This window comes from Oenanthe melanoleuca, chromosome 4 (assembly GCF_029582105.1).
Source record: "Oenanthe melanoleuca isolate GR-GAL-2019-014 chromosome 4, OMel1.0, whole genome shotgun sequence".
NCBI lineage: Eukaryota > Metazoa > Chordata > Aves > Passeriformes > Muscicapidae > Oenanthe > Oenanthe melanoleuca.
In genome coordinates, this window is record NC_079337.1 from 45,615,930 (window position 1) to 45,634,376 (window position 18,447).

At 38.6% G+C, this 18,447-nt stretch overlaps 1 protein-coding gene across 2 annotated transcripts in view; it reads left to right on the top strand.

Moving 5' to 3' along the window:
* Positions 1-486: 486 nt before the first annotated feature.
* Positions 487-18,447, top strand: part of GABRA2 (gamma-aminobutyric acid type A receptor subunit alpha2) — a 63,160-nt gene continuing 45,199 nt past the window's right edge. The window contains exons 1-3 of one of the 2 annotated variants that reach the window (XM_056490582.1): positions 487-581; positions 1,645-1,733; positions 4,265-4,380. In XM_056490582.1, the coding sequence (XP_056346557.1) occupies positions 1,663-1,733; positions 4,265-4,380 (187 nt within the window). In that variant the 5' untranslated portion in view covers positions 487-581; positions 1,645-1,662. Of the gene's footprint in view, positions 582-1,077; positions 1,093-1,644; positions 1,734-4,264; positions 4,381-18,447 lie in introns of those variants that run through there. The other variant, XM_056490583.1, reaches the window with a different exon arrangement.

Genomic DNA, 18,447 nt, shown 5'->3' on the forward strand with positions numbered 1-18,447 from the left:
TGAAAGGAAAGGAGATAGATAAGGATTGGTTTAAAAAGAAAAAGAAAGATGAAATATTATTGCCAGCGTTATTTAATTATTTCCGAATTAAAAATGCAAAATGAGGGTACGCTAAATATAAACCCTTATCTTTAATTATCAAGCCTGTCCTGTTCTACTTGTACTGAAAAACCTGAAATCAATGGAATGAATCCCAGCAGCGATCCAGTTACTACCAGAGAAGGACTGCATATACGAAAGGAGGGCAACGTGCTTTAAAAGACAATACCACAGAAAGTAATGCAATTTAAAGGGGGGAAAAAGGAAAAAAAAATACAAGCGAGGCTCGTTTCCTTGTCAGCCTGCATCCTGAGCTCACATTAAAAGACAGACTTTTCTTCTCTCTGCATTCCAATTAGACTGTGCCAATGGGCAAGTGGGGAAGGGAATGTTAATGAGGGAGCCGGGGAGCGGGCTGGGAGCCGGGGCTGGCGGCTCCCCGCTCCCGCCGCAGTCCGGGCAGCGCGGCGCGGCTCCGGGGCTGCTCCCGGCGAGCGCACACCGACCGGGGCGGCTGGGAGGGAGGGCTACGGAGATGTCTGGTACCGGGCTGGGGAGCGCTTTCCGCCCCGTTTCTCCTTCGCGCCCCGGCGACTCTGCCGCGCCCTCCGAGACGGCAGAAGCCGCCCCGGGCCGGTGTCGGTGCCGGTGTCGGTGCCGGTGTCGGTGTCAGTGTCAGTGTCGGTGCCGGTGTCGGTGCCGGTGTCAGTGTCAGTGTCAGTGTCGGTGTCAGTGTCGGTGCCGGTGTCGGTGCCGGTGTCAGTGTCAGTGTCAGTGTCGGTGTCGGTGTCAGTGTCGGTGCCGGTGTCGGTGCCGCCCTGGGCGGGGACCCCGCGCCCTCTGTGCCCCGCGCCCCGGTACGCGCGGGCACGCGGGCGCGATCCCGCCGCTCGGTCCCGGCACCGGCCCCGGCCCCGCGTTCCCCGCCGCCGCCGCCCCGCGTTCCCCGCCGCCTGCCCCGCCGGCCGGCGGCACCCGCCTCCCCTCCCTCCGCCGCTCGCTCCCTCCCTCTCCCCTCCCTCTGTCCCTCCCGCCTCGGCCCGCTGCTCCCAGGTAGGGTCCCCGGGGGTCCCCGGCCGCCGCAGCTCGTGTCCCCGGGGCTGCCCCCCGCCCCGGGCCGGCGCTGTGCCGAGCCGCTGCCCAACGCGCCGGGCGCTCGGCGGCGGGGGCGGCTCGCCCGCGGTCCCCGCACCGAGCCCCGGCGAATGGCATGACTGTGCCTCCCGCCCGCCCCCGCCCCCCGGCTGCGGTGTGCCGTGCTGAGCGAGGGGTGGTTAAACCCCCATCCTCCCATACATACGGTTCTCGTTTTTTTTTTTTTTTTTGTTCCTTTTCGTCTCGGGGCTTTCACATCACGGAACAGGAAAGCATCTGATGCGCCGGCTCACATGCCACTTCTGATCATACGTTGCCTCCTTGCACAGAGCAGGATCGTTGGGAAAGATGGAGATACAATAAGTTGCTAGTACTGAAAAGTGCTGCGGAAATCCAGTGGTTTCCTTTCTCCAGTGAAGTGACATATTTTCCTCGGGTTAAGTTGAAAGCACTGCTTGGCGGAGACTGACTGTGGCTGAGAGTGGGTTTGTGTTTTTCTTGCACCGTTAGGTTTTGCGAGGAGCAGCGATGAAGAGGAAGCTGGCACTCTCCGAGATGCAGTTGGTTCTTCTCGTTTTATTGGTGTGGCTACCAACAAGGTGAGAGGATATTTAGTTTGGTTGTGTCGGTGCGAACATGTATGTTACAATCTGCAAAGGGTGAGCTTGTGTGAGGGGTTATAAAAGTATAGTATGTAGTAACGTAATAAAAAATCTTGCTTAGCTGTTTGAATGCAGTATTGCACAGTTTCTAGAGCAAATGCAGTAGAATGTAGTTTAAGGACCATAAAAGCCTGATCTCTTGTCCTCCAACGGTTTGTGAATTGATGCTTTATTTCACCATTAAAATAACAATTTCTTTAAATGCTTTTTTGGATCTTAAAGATTTGAGTTACTGTATCCCTGTGATTCTGTACCTTACAAAATGGAGAAATAGATTATCACGAAGTCACACTGCAAATCACTGTCTTTAAAATAATGCTTATGTATTTATCAATATGGACATGCCTTTTTTTTTCTTGATTTTTTTTTTTTTTGGTCAAACATAATAGAATTCAAAACGATGCTTAAGCTTTAAACCTCTAGGTGGAGATAGCATACAACTTCACAATCACATATAATAAAACAATAGCATCATTTATTAATCAACTTTTCTTATGTCATTTAAAGTTCTTAATTTCTAAAGGGACAGCATAAGAGAAAGTAATTTTCATTACAGTATACTTTTGTGTTTCTCACAGTTCCTAAACATGTAATTAATTGTAGTTTGTAACTTTGTTTAGTTCTGGCTGCAGTGGGTCTTGTCCTAATATGGTAAAGATTTTATGCTATATAATGCAAGTTTCCTAAGATTTAGCGACTCTCCAATATTTTTGTTTGTTTCCCAGCGAGCAAAATATTTTCTGAAACTATGTTTTCTATTTCCCTTTCTACCTAACCATGGTGCAGTATTAGTTGAGTCACAGTGGGCCAGATCCTGCAAACCCTACTCAAGTGAGTAATTTTACTGACGTCAAAGAGACTATATGCGTTATTAAAGACTTTGTGCCTAAGTAAAGTTTGCAGGATGCGACTCTAATTTGATGTAATTGTACTGATCTAATTTTTTTATGTGGAATCTTGATTTCAAAAACTATTGTATCTCAAAGAGGAAGCTTAAAAATGGCAGAGACGTATTTTGGTAGTCCATGAGTATAATGATACATTTTACAAAAAGGAACCATCCAGTAATTGCAACTAAGAAAAAACTGACACATGAGTAAAATCACACATGACATTTTCATGGGTTCTTTATAAGTTATCTGATTTGGGTCGATTCTATGGTTTATATGATGGAAAGCACAGACTGCAATGATTTACATTTAAATACTTCTTTATGCTATTGAACTGGGGACCAACATACAGCCTTGTCTTTAATCATTTTATATCTTGCTTTAGAGAAAATATCACCCAAACCTACTTTTGATTTGGAGGAGGAGGAGGAAAACATGCTTGCTATAATGGCATTCAGAATGTCTTCATTTCGAGACGATTAATACTCAAACATTAGGATTAAAAATTTAGGTAGCTGGAAAAGGTGTTAATGATAATGTGTGTAGCATATGATGCTTTACTTCCTTGATACCAACATGCTGATTTTAAGTAGATAACACTGATGAGCTCATGTATTTCACATGCACAGTGCTTAAAATTGTTGGCACGGTAACATTTGCATGTGTAAGGCTTTCTGCGTGTCAGGGTTTCCCTGGCACAAACCCTTTTGGTCTGGGGGCCCAGGTTCTGGAGGACTGTGGAGCTGGCTGGGCAGCAGGTTCCTATTCCAGCCCCTAGCATGTTCCACAGAGATTTGATCCATAAAGGCTGTAATGCCTCTTTCTTTATTGGGGAAGTTTGGAACAATCACCGAGCTACAGATTCTTCTTGATGCTACATTTATGATTCCTTTTTCCATCCAACTTTTATAAGGCTTTTCTGCATCTGATGGAATATCAGCTAGTGCTTTTTATGACAAAGCAGCATTTTAGAAAGATGAAGGCTGTCCACAGCTATCCTGCAGCTTGCTAGTCAGCACTGGTGTTCCCTCCCACCAACTGCTGGCGTCAGAGGACTCCCTGAGCATGATCGCTGGAGTTTTCCCTCATGTTCGTTCTTCTGGTCATGTACATTACATGACCATTGGGTGGAGGCAAATCCACAGGATTTATCCACAGATAGAGTGTACCTAGGTGAGGACAGATAAGACAGAGCTGGAAGGAGGTGGGTTTGTGCATGGGGTCCTGGGTTATCAGTCCAGGAGTGACATGTCACCAAAGCCTGGGAAGCTCTTCCAGGGTTTTGCACCAGCACAGCCTCCACTAATGATGTTGGTGGAGCTTGAAGTAGCACTCACAGTAATGCAACGATGCCTGCAAGTAGAGGCTACTGGAAAATAGCTTCCTGGATATTTTAAATAGTATGCTGTTGACCCTTATATGTCTGAACTTGTTATGTATAAATTGTGTATTCATATACTATGAAATGCACCTTTCCTGTTGAAATGCAGCAAGTAAAGGCCAGCCTGAAAAAATATGCATGTTGAGTGTATGTTAAAACATACTTAGCACCTTCTAAAATGTAAAATATCTATTTAGATCAGTGCTGGCTGACTCCCTGGAAGACGAAGCTAAGAATAACATCACCATCTTTACAAGAATTCTAGACAGACTTCTGGATGGTTATGATAATCGCCTCAGACCTGGATTAGGAGGTAATAAAACCAATTAAAGATTGATTTTAAAAAAATCAATTTTAATGTTCAGATTTTATGCAGTGATATTCTTCCTTCGGGGCTTTTTTTTCCCCTAACAACTGGTATGTATCTTGATAAATTATTTATAACTACATTCACCCAGATGAATCATTTGAAGTTTGAGGAAGATAACATCTATGAATGGAAAGAAGGCACTTTCACACATTTATCTTAAGTAAAAAAAAAAAAAAAGCCTGGTGTTTTAACATAGTAAAACAGAATGTGAACAAAAATAACATCTAAAAACATCTAAAGCTGTTATTCCGGTCAGGGAATTTTGGTTGAACAGGGAATGCAGGCTTAATTCCCTGCAATGCGATAGATGTGTGTTTTCAGAAATCTGCACAAGTGTTTTGTGTGATGTGTATAAATTCCACATTTTAGATTCGTTCCTTGGCCCAGTAAATTCAGTGAAAATGTTGTGATTTTGACTTCTTTGGAATTAAGGTGTCACTGGTAATATGCATTTCATTTCTGGGCACTTTGCACTTTTTTGGGCATTTGGAAAAAAATACAGGAAAAGAGAATATTGGAGGACAGAAGTCACTGCACTCTTGTGCCATGACTGTCAGTTATTTTTCAAAATGTCAGTTCACATTTTGATTTTAAAGCTGCATGCCATCTTATGTCAGTATGTGTTATATAGGCAAGAAATTTAAATAATTTTTGTGTTGTTGAAAATATTACTGCATACAGAAAAATCTCTATGGCATAGGGAGGGGCTGAATAGCTTAGTTTTGACAATATTTTATCTACTATTGTTGTTTATGTGTATTTATGCTATCTAACATGACATGTATGATTCAAATATACACTTCTACTGCTACTACTATGAACAGTTTCAGTAATTGTAATTTTCAACCTGGAGACTGTTTCAGCTTGATGAAACTAATTCTAGTGCAAAATCCTTGGGAGCCATTCCTGTTCCTGTTGATTTCAGGAAGAACAGGCCCAAAGCTAGAGGCATGCTCCAACTCCTATGGAAATTACAATAACAACTCTGATCAAATTAGGCATTAGTTAAAGCTCAGAGTTTTTATCCAGCACTATTCCATCCTGACCTGTGGCTCTGCTGCTGTTCTGGTCCTGGAGAATTGTGGCTTGCATCTGACACAGCAGAAAGTGGGAGCTGACACTGACTGAAACAGTTTTCTCATTAAACATTACTTTTAACCTAGGATGCCTTTTAATTTCCATTTCTGGCCTCTGTACAGTGGAGGCTTTTGAAATATTTTATATTTAAAGACTTTTTAATTTGGATGATACGTGGGACCTATAGCACTGTTGATGTGAGAATTTATATAGTCATGTTTTACTTGGAGTTTTGATTTTTTTGCAAAATACTTAAATTTAAGAATTTAGGCATAGTATACACATACAATGACTTGCAGAAACATTTCGTATCACCAAGCTCATGTTGAATTGGCAGGGCTTTTAAAATTATGCATTTTATTAGAAAAATAATCAAAGTTTTCTTGCTTACAAGGAATGAGTCATTTAATGACAGCAGTCTGCAGTTCCTTTGCATATCAAGTATTTTTTTAATATTGAAATTATATTGTTGAGAAAATGAAATAAAGAAAAAATCGAATGGATTTTTCTTTTATATTTTTCATTAAATTTGCTTCAAAATAACCTCCCTCTTTTTCTTTATGAAGCCTCATAGATAATTAAAACATACTCTGAGAGCAAAAAAATTAAAGAATTAACATCTGTTTTATATTGGTATACATGGCAATCAACCCATGCAGAATATGTGTGAAATGAAACTGTTTCATGCATATTAAACCGTGGTGATTCATGACACATTAATCTTAATCTTCAAGAATACTTCAGTTGTGGATCAATGGATTCTTACAGTTTAAAAGAACACATGTAAATGGCAATTGTGATAATTCATGATACAAAACATACCAAACAAGCCTTTTATAAATAGTGCTTAGTAATTAGGTACTTTAATAATTATAGAATTTTCTAGCAGTTTATTAATTTTTCTATATTGACCTATAGTCTGAAAAGAGAACTGGAAATAATTAGCCTTCTGTTTTTTTTTTTTTTTAACACTACGTGCCTAGTAAGCCCTGGGAATTTCTAAAAGTATTTTTGCAGGAGATTATTGCATTCTGACCATGCCACACATCATTAATTTAAGATTCCTAGTCTCAGTTATGTTTCACTTCCATTTGTATGAATCTGAAAGAGCTCATTTGAAACCAGGCACAGCAGTTTGCATTACTGTGCACGTATCACTACTATGACTGGGATCACAGTTTGGCCTTACATGCTGCAACAGAAATAGTCCTGGGTCTGAGATGAATGCTTCTAAAGTCATCTGAAAGCAAGAGCTGCTCGTCAGCCCACTTTCATTTGCTGTGAAACACATTTTCAGAGATGTCTTACAGCAAGAATTTAGATCATTGTAAACAACTGCTCCTTTAGTAATGAGATGTTTTGGGTTAATACTGGTGTTTTATCTAGTTATTGACCAAGAGAAGGGAAATGTATAGACTTCTTGAAAGACTGTATATTAAATTTAGCTAAGTAAATGTCTGGTTGGCAGGTAGTTCCTGAATTAAAGGATAGATTTTTAATTCATTTTACTGGGAGGCTTGGTGTGAGTACTGACAGTATGTAACTTGGTGCTTTACTGATGCACTTCAAAACTGAGTACTATTTTCTACAGATTGTTGAGGAAGGTTTAACTTTTACTGGTGGTACACCAGTAAACAACTTTTGGCTATTGGCTATTGACTGTTCTAGCAGCTTGGATCCTTGAGGGATGTGTGAACACTACAGTGAGGAAATAATCTGCAAAATGGGTGTGGGCAGGGGGAAGATGCCACTGCACCATCCCCTGAAGGCAGAGGCACCTCATATGGCAGATATATACCCCAACCTACTGCATTGATATGGATAATCATGGGTTTATTCAAGGGCAGATAATCTTTTCTCTGTACTCATTTTATGCTAAGCACAGGAACGCAGCTGGAACACTCTTGACTGCACTTTCAGCTCTGAAATGAACTATTTTACCCAAACATTGCATGCCATTTCTGTTTAGCCATCAAAATAAATTACAAGTTTGACTTCAAAACAAATTTGCTGTATCATTAACATTAATTTGTATGAAATATAGCCGTGCAAATGGCAAGTCATGCAGACCTTAATTGTTTATGATTTTCTACAAATCATGAAGGTATTTTCTTCTTTTTATTTGCTGTAAGTTTGCAAGATAATTAGGGTAACATTTTTTCATAAATCCTTTGCTTTTTATTAGCTTGTTGAAAAGGAAATCCAATCATTAATAAGCACTAGAAATAAGCAAGGAACCAAAATATCTGGAAGTGTTTGAATTATCTGTCTGCTCTCCTCTGCCCCATGAACAGACATGATCATGCTGGATATTCAGTATTCTATCTCCATAAGTTATTCAGACTTCTTTACTTTCTGACATCTGAAATTGGCCTTTTCAACTGCTGTAGAACTTCTCTCTTTTCTACTCTCTGAAACTTATAAAACATAACTGAATAGAAAACTTAAATGTTGGAGAAAAAACCAAACCGAAGTTACAAGGACAGAGGACTGGATTTCATATTCTAAAGTTTCAAGTGCCATATTGACATTGATAAGATCTATGGAAACGTCAAGATCCTTTTGCAAACTGTGGTATGTCTAACCAGCTTCAGGAATGGCATTCTTATTGTAACCAAATAGTTGAATACTGGTTGTTAAAAAAAAGGAGGAAGATAAGACAGTAGGCAGGTGCAAATTAAATGCACTGTGATTCCACTTTGAAGGAACCATCTCTACTTTCAAACGTTCTGATTGCTTTAAGGAAGCATCTGCATTGCATTTCTCATACAGAGACAAAACCCTCTTTTTTCCCAACATTTTCTAAACCAATTGAAGAGGAAAACTGAAGAGAATGGAGGGAGTTTTTGTGGACTATTTCTATCAGAGAGATGGTCAGCAATGAGCACTTGCAGGCATGATCTTTCATCTTCATTGCATAGGATCAGTGTAGTGGTGTAGAATATCAGACTTGGTGATTTAAAGTTGTGTGATATGCTCACCAATATGAGCATGAGGAAAAACCATTTTTCCACAGATTATCTTTGTCTCCTGCCCAGATCAGGAGAGCTGCATGCATGTGTGTGTGTGTGTGTGTGTGTGTGTGTGTGTGTGTGTGTGTATGTGTGTGTGTGTGTGTTTGTGTGTGTGTTTATCAAATAGCTGGAGGTTTTCAGTTGCCAGGAAACAGGCCATGGCCATATGCTGATAATCTAGAATATGTTGAATTTAGGGCACTGTATTTATACATTGCTATGATTCAGAGTTTTTAATGGGCTTTAGAAGAGTTTGTAGCTATAGCAATCCCTAGCTGGGGGACCCTAGCTTGGTTAGTCCCTGAGCCAAACCTAAGAGATATTTGTCAGCCCCAAATACGCTTAATGCAAATTCAAAGTATTGTAAAGGAAGGTTCTCTGACTATTTTTTTTTTGCAGAACACTAGAAAGCTTTCACTACTGTTTGTAAAGGGGAAAAGTTCAAGTCCCCACCTCAGTTCTGGTTGCTTCCTTAGACTTTCTTTGCTCCAGGTTCATCTTTTGGAAATGGTAGCATCTCTCTGCCAGTGCTAGTGCAAAGCAATCCAGAGAAGCACTTGCATCTTCTAAAAGCCCACAGTCTTTGTAGCTATGCTGGGACACAAAGGGGTAAGATGCTGTATGCTCCTCTTTTGGGCATACCTGGAAGGGCCACATGGAATCTGGCCATAACAGTTCTTTCAGAGGAGTCAGCAAGAAACTCAGGTTAATTTATGTTAGAGCTGTGGATAATGTATGTTGGCAAAAAGCATTCCTTGTAAAAAATGGAAAAGCAATAGGGAGGAGGATATGATAATCTCATTAATAACTTATCCAGGGCATCCAGTGCTAAATCCAAAAACAGAACTAACTCAGTAGCTATAAGCATTCCAGAGAATGATTCATTAGGAAAGTAGAAGGATAAAAAAACCCACAGAAACCTCTTTGATACTAAAGAACAAACCAGAAAAAATATCTAGTGTAGGATAGGGACTGAGAAGCTAGACAGAGGTTATTTGGTTATTTATTTATGGAAAGTCTGTGAATAAATCAACAGTGAAGACATAAAAACAAAATTAATGCTACAGCTGTGCAGAATAGTGCAACTGGGGAAAGTGTTGCATGATGCAGAGCAAAAAATTCAGAGAATCACAAAATAAGCTGAGTTGGAATGATCCACAAGGATCATTGAGCCCTCCTCCTGGGCCTGCACAGCATCATCCCAAAGAATCAAATGCTCTGCCTCAGATGAGTTACCAGAAGTGCAGGTACTTTACAGTAGTTATATATGCCTACAGAGGAGCTAGTCTGGGAGGCTCTCCCAGTTCACTCAACATGCATATTTAGTACTCTTTTTTTTATTTAGTACTCTTTTTTTTTTTTTTTTTTTTTTTTTCTCTCCTGGCAAAGCATCAGCATTTGCTTCTAATGCTAGAATTACTGCTGACGACACCAAGGCTGAATTAGAGCTTTGCTTACTTTTGTCTCATCTGCAAGGAAGCCGTGGAAGCAGATCCTGCAGATTTCTGTGCAGCTCACTGGTGCTCATTGTAAATCAGACTGGTGGGGTGGTTACATCTTCCAGCCAGATTTGGTGGACAAAGACATCAAAGCCATCATCTTTTCTCTGTGATGCAGTTATTCTGGGTTATTTAGGAAATGGTGGAGAAGCATGATATCCAAGGTATTTTACTGTTGACTGCTTTCCACTAAGACGTTTTATCATATTAAATCTTGCAATGATGTTTTTTCTATCTGAAATATACAACTGCTTCTCATTCAGGCTGACTAGTTTAAATAGCTAAGTACCAAAGGAATGCAATATTGTAGTTCCAAAGTTTTTATTACCCTTGTGTAATGATACAATTTGCATTAAGCCACCTGAATTGGAAATATAATTATTATTAAATGATCTAACTCTAAAACATTTTCAGAAATATTTAAGCGCATTAGAAATTCATCCAGGATAACTTTGGGGACTTTAATGGATTTAATGGATTTTTACTAGTGGATTTTAACCAAGCAAAAAGTGAATTTAAAATGTAGTAATCAATGTATATCTTGCTTACAATGAAAAAAATTATTAGTCAATCTGTAGAAATGAAGAGATTTTGTAACACAAAATTGATAGTATTCTGGGTTACACTAAAAGATCCTTTAATGTTTACTGCTGTGATACATGGAGTGCTCAGTTTTGTATATTCTTTTTATAGGAGACACACAGAAAATTACATTTCAAATATTTTCTTAAATAAGATATACCAAAAAAAGAGTGGTAATTATGAATGTAATCTATAGAGATCTCTTATTCACTTATATAATCACCTAAAGATATTGTGAAAATTTTGGTGAAGAGCTATTAAACTAGTTTATAATAAAGAAGTAATGGTCTTTGACATTTTGAGTTTAGATGTATAGGATGCAGAAAATGTTTGGAATACACTGCCCTTCACAAAGATGAAAAAATGGACCTTAAGAATATGTTTGATTTAAGGAAAAATGGCAATTATATCATACTGTGATATGACTAGCATCACTAGTGATGTTGATTTCTGCTTGTGTGACAACTAATGTTTAAGCAGATAGTCATGCATAACTTTCGAGACAATTAATTGGCAAGTTTTGAAATTTTATTTTCAATGAAAACTAAAAACTTGAGATTAAATAGACAAGGATAACTCCTTCAGCTTAATTGAGTAGGAAAGGTTGGGATTTCTGTAAACTTTTTTCTTGAGCCCTCTAATGACAAATATACATTTAAATATATTTTCTGTTTTTTAGCATCCCTAAAGAAAAAACTGCCAGGAGGCATTGATTTTGCATAGCACAACAGGCTTGTACTGCATTCAAGGCCTGATTGTGGCAAACTGTGTAACAATGCTGTCTGTCCAAAAAAAATAATTATTTTCTTCCCCTCCTTAGTTTTATTAGGCAAACTCATCTATAGGTCAATGCTGATGATGCAGAGATAATGGCTGCTCAGAGTTGTGGTGGTTTCCATATTTGTGGAGATCCTCACAATTTGACAGAATATGACCTGGGCAATTTGCTGTGTCTTCAGAGATTGCTCTGCTTTGGACTTTCCAAAGGCCCTTTTTAAACTCAGTTCTTCTAAGATTCTTTAGCTGAATTCTTACAGCCAGCAAGACATTGAAATAATGGCTGAAGCTTTCCATCTTACTTGGAAAAGGTGAAAAAAAATTAGCGTGTTAGATCTTGAAGACATAGCTGAGGGAAAAAGTCTGTGTAAATGAAAAGTTTAAACTGCTTCAGAACAGCAGGATGCACAGTGTTGTACAACTCTTGAGCATGTTATTCATAAGGACCCCACTGAAAAATATAAGATTTTGGGCAGGCAGGCTCTGCAAAAATGAAGAGGAAATAGCCTTGTTTATGGTCTTTGCCACATTTTTCCTATAATCACCTTATGCTGAAGTCCTGAGAAGGTTAAATATGTGAAAAGACAGTGTTTTAAAGGACAGGCACTGTATTGAATCCCTCTCAGTTTACTCTGGCAGTGTACAGGGAGCTGAGAAGCTGCACAGCACTGTGTATCCTGGAGACCAGCACCTCCTCAGGAAGCACCCAGGAACCCCTAATCACTGCCCTGCTGAAGTGCCCTGAGACACCATCCAAAGTTCCTCCTGCTTTATCCTTCTGGTTTTATACTGCCTTTTTCTTTTCTAAATACCTATTTTGTCCATTCTTATAAAAAATGCCCAACTGTCTTTTTTGATTTGATGAATTTACTTGATCCCATCTAAGCACAGTGTTACTCAGGTCCAGGTGAGACCTGCCATGTAGATGCAGCTGTGTAGTTTTTTTTTCTTTTCCAAGGCTGGAAACCCAGCCTTGGCTCACCCTCCTCCCAGGTACAGCTGCTGACATCCAGCTGCCTGGAAGATTTCCAGTGAAACTGGATGGGGGAGGTTGGAATGGTGGTAGGTAGAAAGCAAAGATTATCCTTTACCCACAGATTGTGTGGCCTTCCTTTTGTGCCAGCACAGTTCTCTGGTGTTGTTGACTGGTCTGAGACAGATCTGTTCCTTCTGGCAGGACTCCTGACTACATATTTCTGTTTCTCTTTTCTTGCAATGCTACCATTTCATGACTGTCTTTAAGAATAACCTTTTCAATGCACAGTCAAGTGCATCAAATTTTTAGAATTAATAGTGTGAAGAGAGAGAGAGAGAAGTGTGTAATTAGAAAGGATCATGCATAAGGACATTGTATATTAAAAAAAACACATTTCTTTTTTTTTTTTTTTGGCAGTATTTTAATCTGTTTTAATTGTCAGTATTAGTGGCTACAATTAATATTCAACAGTAGCTTCTAAATACTTCAAATAACATATATGAAGTAGAAAAAAAAGCTGTTTTTCAGCGACCTAGCATTAGGGTAATACAAGCCAAGGTGAGAAACCACTATGAGCAAGAAATATGAGAAAGGGAAGGAGGACAGAATAAAAGATGATGAGTTAAGAAGAGAGGTAAAATTGTCTTACTAACCACTGACCACTTTTAAACAACTGGCAGATTTAAGCATTTGTATGATATTTTTTTCAGATATCCTTTGGAAACTCGAAAGTAGAATAGATAATAAATTTTATCATTATGGTATATGCATACATTTAAATTTCTGATATTAGTGTTGGTTCAACAATGAGTCATCTATCTCAAGAAACAGCTACAGAGAATGTGTTGCTGTACTATTCACCGAATTTCTAAATTAAAGCATCAGCAGATTTTGAATTAATACTGTCAAAAGTCTAATAAATTTTAATTATAAGAATCAAAGTACTTTAATATGCCAAGATTAGTCTTTAAAAATATTTTTATATCTGTTTTTTTCCATGTTAGTACTCTAATGAAATTAATCACAACCTAAAGGAAATTTTGTTTACCACTGCCACCCTATTAATAGTTTGCTTTATCATGCAGAGTATTTCACCACTAGTTTGTGGAAATTGTGTATAAATCAGAAAAATATGATTCTGCTAACCTTCCAGAAGTGGTGTTGCTATTTGGGAACCATTTATGTGATTTCTGTGTAGCACACGGCTCCTGATTTACATTCCTTAATTCCTTGCCATATGTTGAGGGCTGTTTAATAATTAGGGCATTTAACACTGTGAAAGCAATGTAAATCAATTCCCCTCTTACCTGGGATTATTGAGCACATCAGAGGACATTAAAGACTTTAGTGAAGTTGTGCAGCTGCAGAGATTGGATCTGGTCTGACCAAATTGCATTCATTTTTATATGCATTCATATTTGGTCCTCCCCATGCATTTCTTTCATTGAACTAGTAGAGATCACATGTCCTTATCTGCAATTTGTTTGGGAAAACCTGGGTGTCCCATGTTCCATCTGCTTAGTCTGTGTTTTTTTACAGACTGCAAATAAAGTATTTTATAATTGTGCACTGTTATGACTAATAGAGTTGATTGAAGGTAAAATTCAGTGCTATTCACATTCACCATTCACATTCACATATGGTTCAATAGAAATCAGTTAAAAACTGATGTATGCTGTAAAATTTTATAGACTGCTTGCATTTATGGTCTTTGATGTGAAAGTAGTTTCCTGGAGTTACCTATCTTCATTTAGCACTTACTTCTGTTTTAATTTTAAAAATTGCATACTCTCTACCCCTTACATACCTAGATGACATGAAAGCAATGCATCTTCTGGCTGAATGATTGCCCTGAATGCTGCTAGTATTTTGTTCATCTCATTTGTTTGGTGCTGATTCTCTCATCCAAGAGAGGTAATTGACTTCCTACTCGTTCCCTCCTTTTTTTTTCTTGTATCCATTCTCAGTTGATCTAAGACAACAGGATCCTCACACCAGTCCTATCAGGAAACTGGGAGATATCAGAGCTTATTGTTATTATTTCCATTCTTTCACGTATGTAAGCCTCTCAGCACAAAATCAGAGAGCAGAAAAGAAATGGAAGAGGTGAGAAAGTCTGTGTTTATATTCAAGAATATAGAGGTGGTTTGAAGGGACAATTCCTACCCTTAATACAGCAGCATAATGTTCTAGATATTTCATTCTGAGTGACAGTCTAAAGGCTTCTGTGGATGCCTGTTTATTCTCACTAGTTGAAATTAGAATCTAAAGGCTCACTGGAGAAGCAGCTGCAGAGAGTTATATTGTGGTGTACATAAATGAGAAAACCAAAGGTTTTAGTCTTAGATGCAATGCTGTGTTTATATAACCCCTCTGCTGTCCTAAGGCAGTCCTTCTATAGCTGAAATGCTGTGGATTGTTTGTGTCAATAGTTTTATCTGAGCATCAAACAGATCTTTTTACCAGATCTCTAAATGTGAACTTTTGGTACTGCATCATCTCATGCAGTTTCTGAAAGGAAAAGGGAAGAGACTTCTACCTGGGAAAATAAATAAACAAATAAATAAATAATTAAAGATTAGAAGAGAGAAACAGAAATGCCTGTTGTTTGAGATAAGGAAATGGTCACATTTTTAATAATCCTTTTCCATTTGCTGGGTGCTAAAAGCTATCAGAGAATTCTTTATGTTTTTACTAGACATTTTGTCTTTAGTGACCATTAAAAGAAAAAAAAATAGGACAGATAATCTGGTTTGCTACTGCATATTTTTAAAATTTTAAAAATATTTTAAAAATATTTTTAAAATAATTGATTATTTAAAAATAATATCTGTAGTAGATATTACCTGCATTTTCATAGTTTTGGCTTAGAAGAATATGCACTTTTAGAAACTGGATTCTGATTAAACTCATATTAGGCATTATTTCAAGTAAAAAAAACCCACCCTATTTTTAAATTTATGCCTGTAAAAAGCATTTTTACATGCTGTTAATTTAATATTAAAAGCCCGAACTATTAGTTTAATATTAAAAGGAGATTCCAGTCCCAAATATATTGCCTTTCCACATATAGAAGCCTAGTGGATTCTCAAAGTTCTGTGGACAGCCAGAGGCAAATTCTCCTGTCACAGACAAAAATAAAAGACAAATTTGAGGCCGCTTAATCCAAGCTCTGGGACTATCCTGGGAGTATGTTTTAGAGGAGATTCTGGGAAACACTGTTATCTGTAAAGCTTGGGGACATTCAAGTGACTCAGCTGTGGGACTTCTGAGTGCTCCAGTACACTTCCTGTAGACACTTCACACAGCCTTAGACTAAAACCTTTTTTACTATTAACTGGATAACAGAAGAATAACTGACAACTCTATCACATGCTAAAATGGGACTTAAAAATTGCTGCATTGCTGTCCATGCCAGTGTTTTTTGCTTATTTGGGAGATGCTTGTTTAAGTATTAAAATGATTCCCTGTTGGATAAAGCCATGAACTCCTTGTCTGTCAGGACTCCTGTTTAGCAGGAAGCTTATTACCCATGACCATCCCCAGAGCTGGCATGCCAAGCAAAAAATGTTAAGAACAAAAAATAAAGGACAGCTTGGCAGCCAGTCTGATTTGTGCTGTGTCTTGACACTGTAACCCTTCTCCTTCCTTCCCTGTGTTTCAGCAGCTGTGAGGCTCAGGAAAGTGTGAGAAAAGCTTCTGTCTACATGTTCTTAAGCATGCTAGGTATTTAGGGTGTTAACATGCACAAAACCTATGGCTGATTTTAGTAATTCCTTTGGTTAGCTTTTTTGAGAATATAGAGTAGTCTGGATAAACATTAATTTCCTGTACTTCATAGATATTTTACCTGGCTTGAAATAGGAACTGCTGCCTGGTTGATAGAAGGATTAGGACACTGTCTAATTTCTTTTTTTTTTTTTTTTTGATAGTGTGTCACAGTCTTCTGAAATACTATTATAGAATTTCATACAGAGTTACCTATTAAAAATGTATTTGAGGATCCTGCTGCAAAAAAATGCATTAAAAGTGCCCACTAATATGCAGCTCTATTAAATAAAGGCACTACCTCCTTTTACCATTGGTTCCTGTCATGCTTGAATGCAAAGTACAAGGCTTGCAAAAGATAAAAGAGCTGCAGCTCCATTTTTAATGACTATACAATCCAGGACTATAATACCCAGACACTAAGCACAGACATTAAAATTAATCTGTCTGAAAGGATCTTCATTTTCAATGCTTTCTTATGTCTGTTGATCTGCAGAGGGCCTCCATCAGCCTTTGGGACTTTGGAACATGTGATTTTCATACTTTGTTCTGATAGCAGCAAGCCTTGGGAAGATGCAGCTTCTGGTGATGTGAGTGCTTGCCCCAGAACAAGCAGGACAGTCCTTCCCAGAGCTTCATCACAGTTTCTGTCAGCTCCAGGGTGGCTGCTTATTGCTGTGGCTGACATCAGAGACAGACAAAATCCAAAGGCTTCTGCTGAAGCTGGTAGTCACTGGGGGAAGGCTTTCTCACTGACTTCAGTGTGCTCTGGCATGACACCCAAATTCCTCATTAAATAATTAACAAGGCTAATAAGCACTGTGACAGAGTCTGTTTCAGGTTAGAAAAAATGGTGTGTAGCCCAAGAATGAAATGCTCTATGTATATCTATGTATATCTATGTATATCTATGTATTAACACAGTTTCCTGGCCATCCCACTGAATTCTGTGGCCATTTTACAGGTGCTTGATGCAGAAGACTTCTGATGTTCTTCCAGGAAATTATGAGAATTTAGGGGTTAATGTTTAGAATGTGGGAAGGTCCTGAAGGGCAGTGTCCTTTCATGACTTGTACTTTCACTGGCTAGTTGATACGTTGCATATTTAATATGTATCTGAACAAAAGTGGCTTCTGAAATCTAACTTGGATAAAATCTAGGATGAGAGAATTTGATTAGAAAAGCAGCTGGGCTATGTGGTGGGCAAGCAAATAAGCTCTCAAAAAAAAAAAAAAGAAGTTTTTGAAAGGTCAATAGCCACTATACAATAGAAGTACTTCTTAAGAAACCCAGACTTTGCTGTGCTATGACTACAAAGAGAAGCTGGAAGCTTCTACTTTTTAAAAATGATACTGCTGTTAGTAGATGTGGTTTGAAATGCAGGAGGGACTGTCAGAGCGAGTGTATTAAATGGGATGATTTATAAATGCTATGACTTGGAATAAAGTACAGAGATTAAATCTGAAATTAGCCTAGAAGTGTAATGCAGCAGAATTTGCCAAGGTGTTCCATGACTCTAAGTACTGAGGTCAAAAAATTCAAACATTTAAAAAAAAGAAGAGAGATAAAGACTTCAGAGTATAAGTTTCTACAATCTGAAATAAATTTGGGAATTTTTCTGCCTTACCTGCATGTTACGGTTTTCTTTCTAATGGCACAAAACTCTAGGCAGAGAAGACAGAAATATGGTCTCATGAGAATAATATCTTTGCCCTCCCTACTTGTGTGATGACACCAATTCAGGTCAGTTCAAATAATTACTGCTCTACTTTCTCAAAGTCTGCTCCCTTCCAGACTTCCAGACTTGAGTGCTCTTTTTGTCTTCCTCTGTCTCATTCTTTAGAGAGTGTTGGGGCAGTCTGGCTCGTTTTAGCTCTGTCATGCTCATCCAGTTGATCCAAACAATGCAGTAGTCCTATCTATTACTCAGCCTGGTGATTATAGACACTCCTCATCCTGATGGAAGCTGTAGTGTCTAAAGGAACGAGGTTTAGTGCTGATGTTCTGCTTTTCATCTGTGTGATGTGGTTTTGGTTTGCTGCCAAATCTGTTGTGTGTTAGCTAAGTTCCTTTTACTTCAGGATTTAAGTAGCCTCAGCAAGATCACATTTCTTCCAACCAAACTCAACTATGTTTTCAATTTCACATTTCTATTGAACATTTTATGCAGCTTTAACTACAAATTCCTCACATTGGTAGTTTATTTTGGAGTTGAATGCTTTAAAATTGTTTTTCTCTTTTTTTTTTTTTTTTTCTTTTTGTTTTTCCTTCATGGTGTATGAGGATGTAATGAAAAGGGAAGAAAGGGAGATTTGGT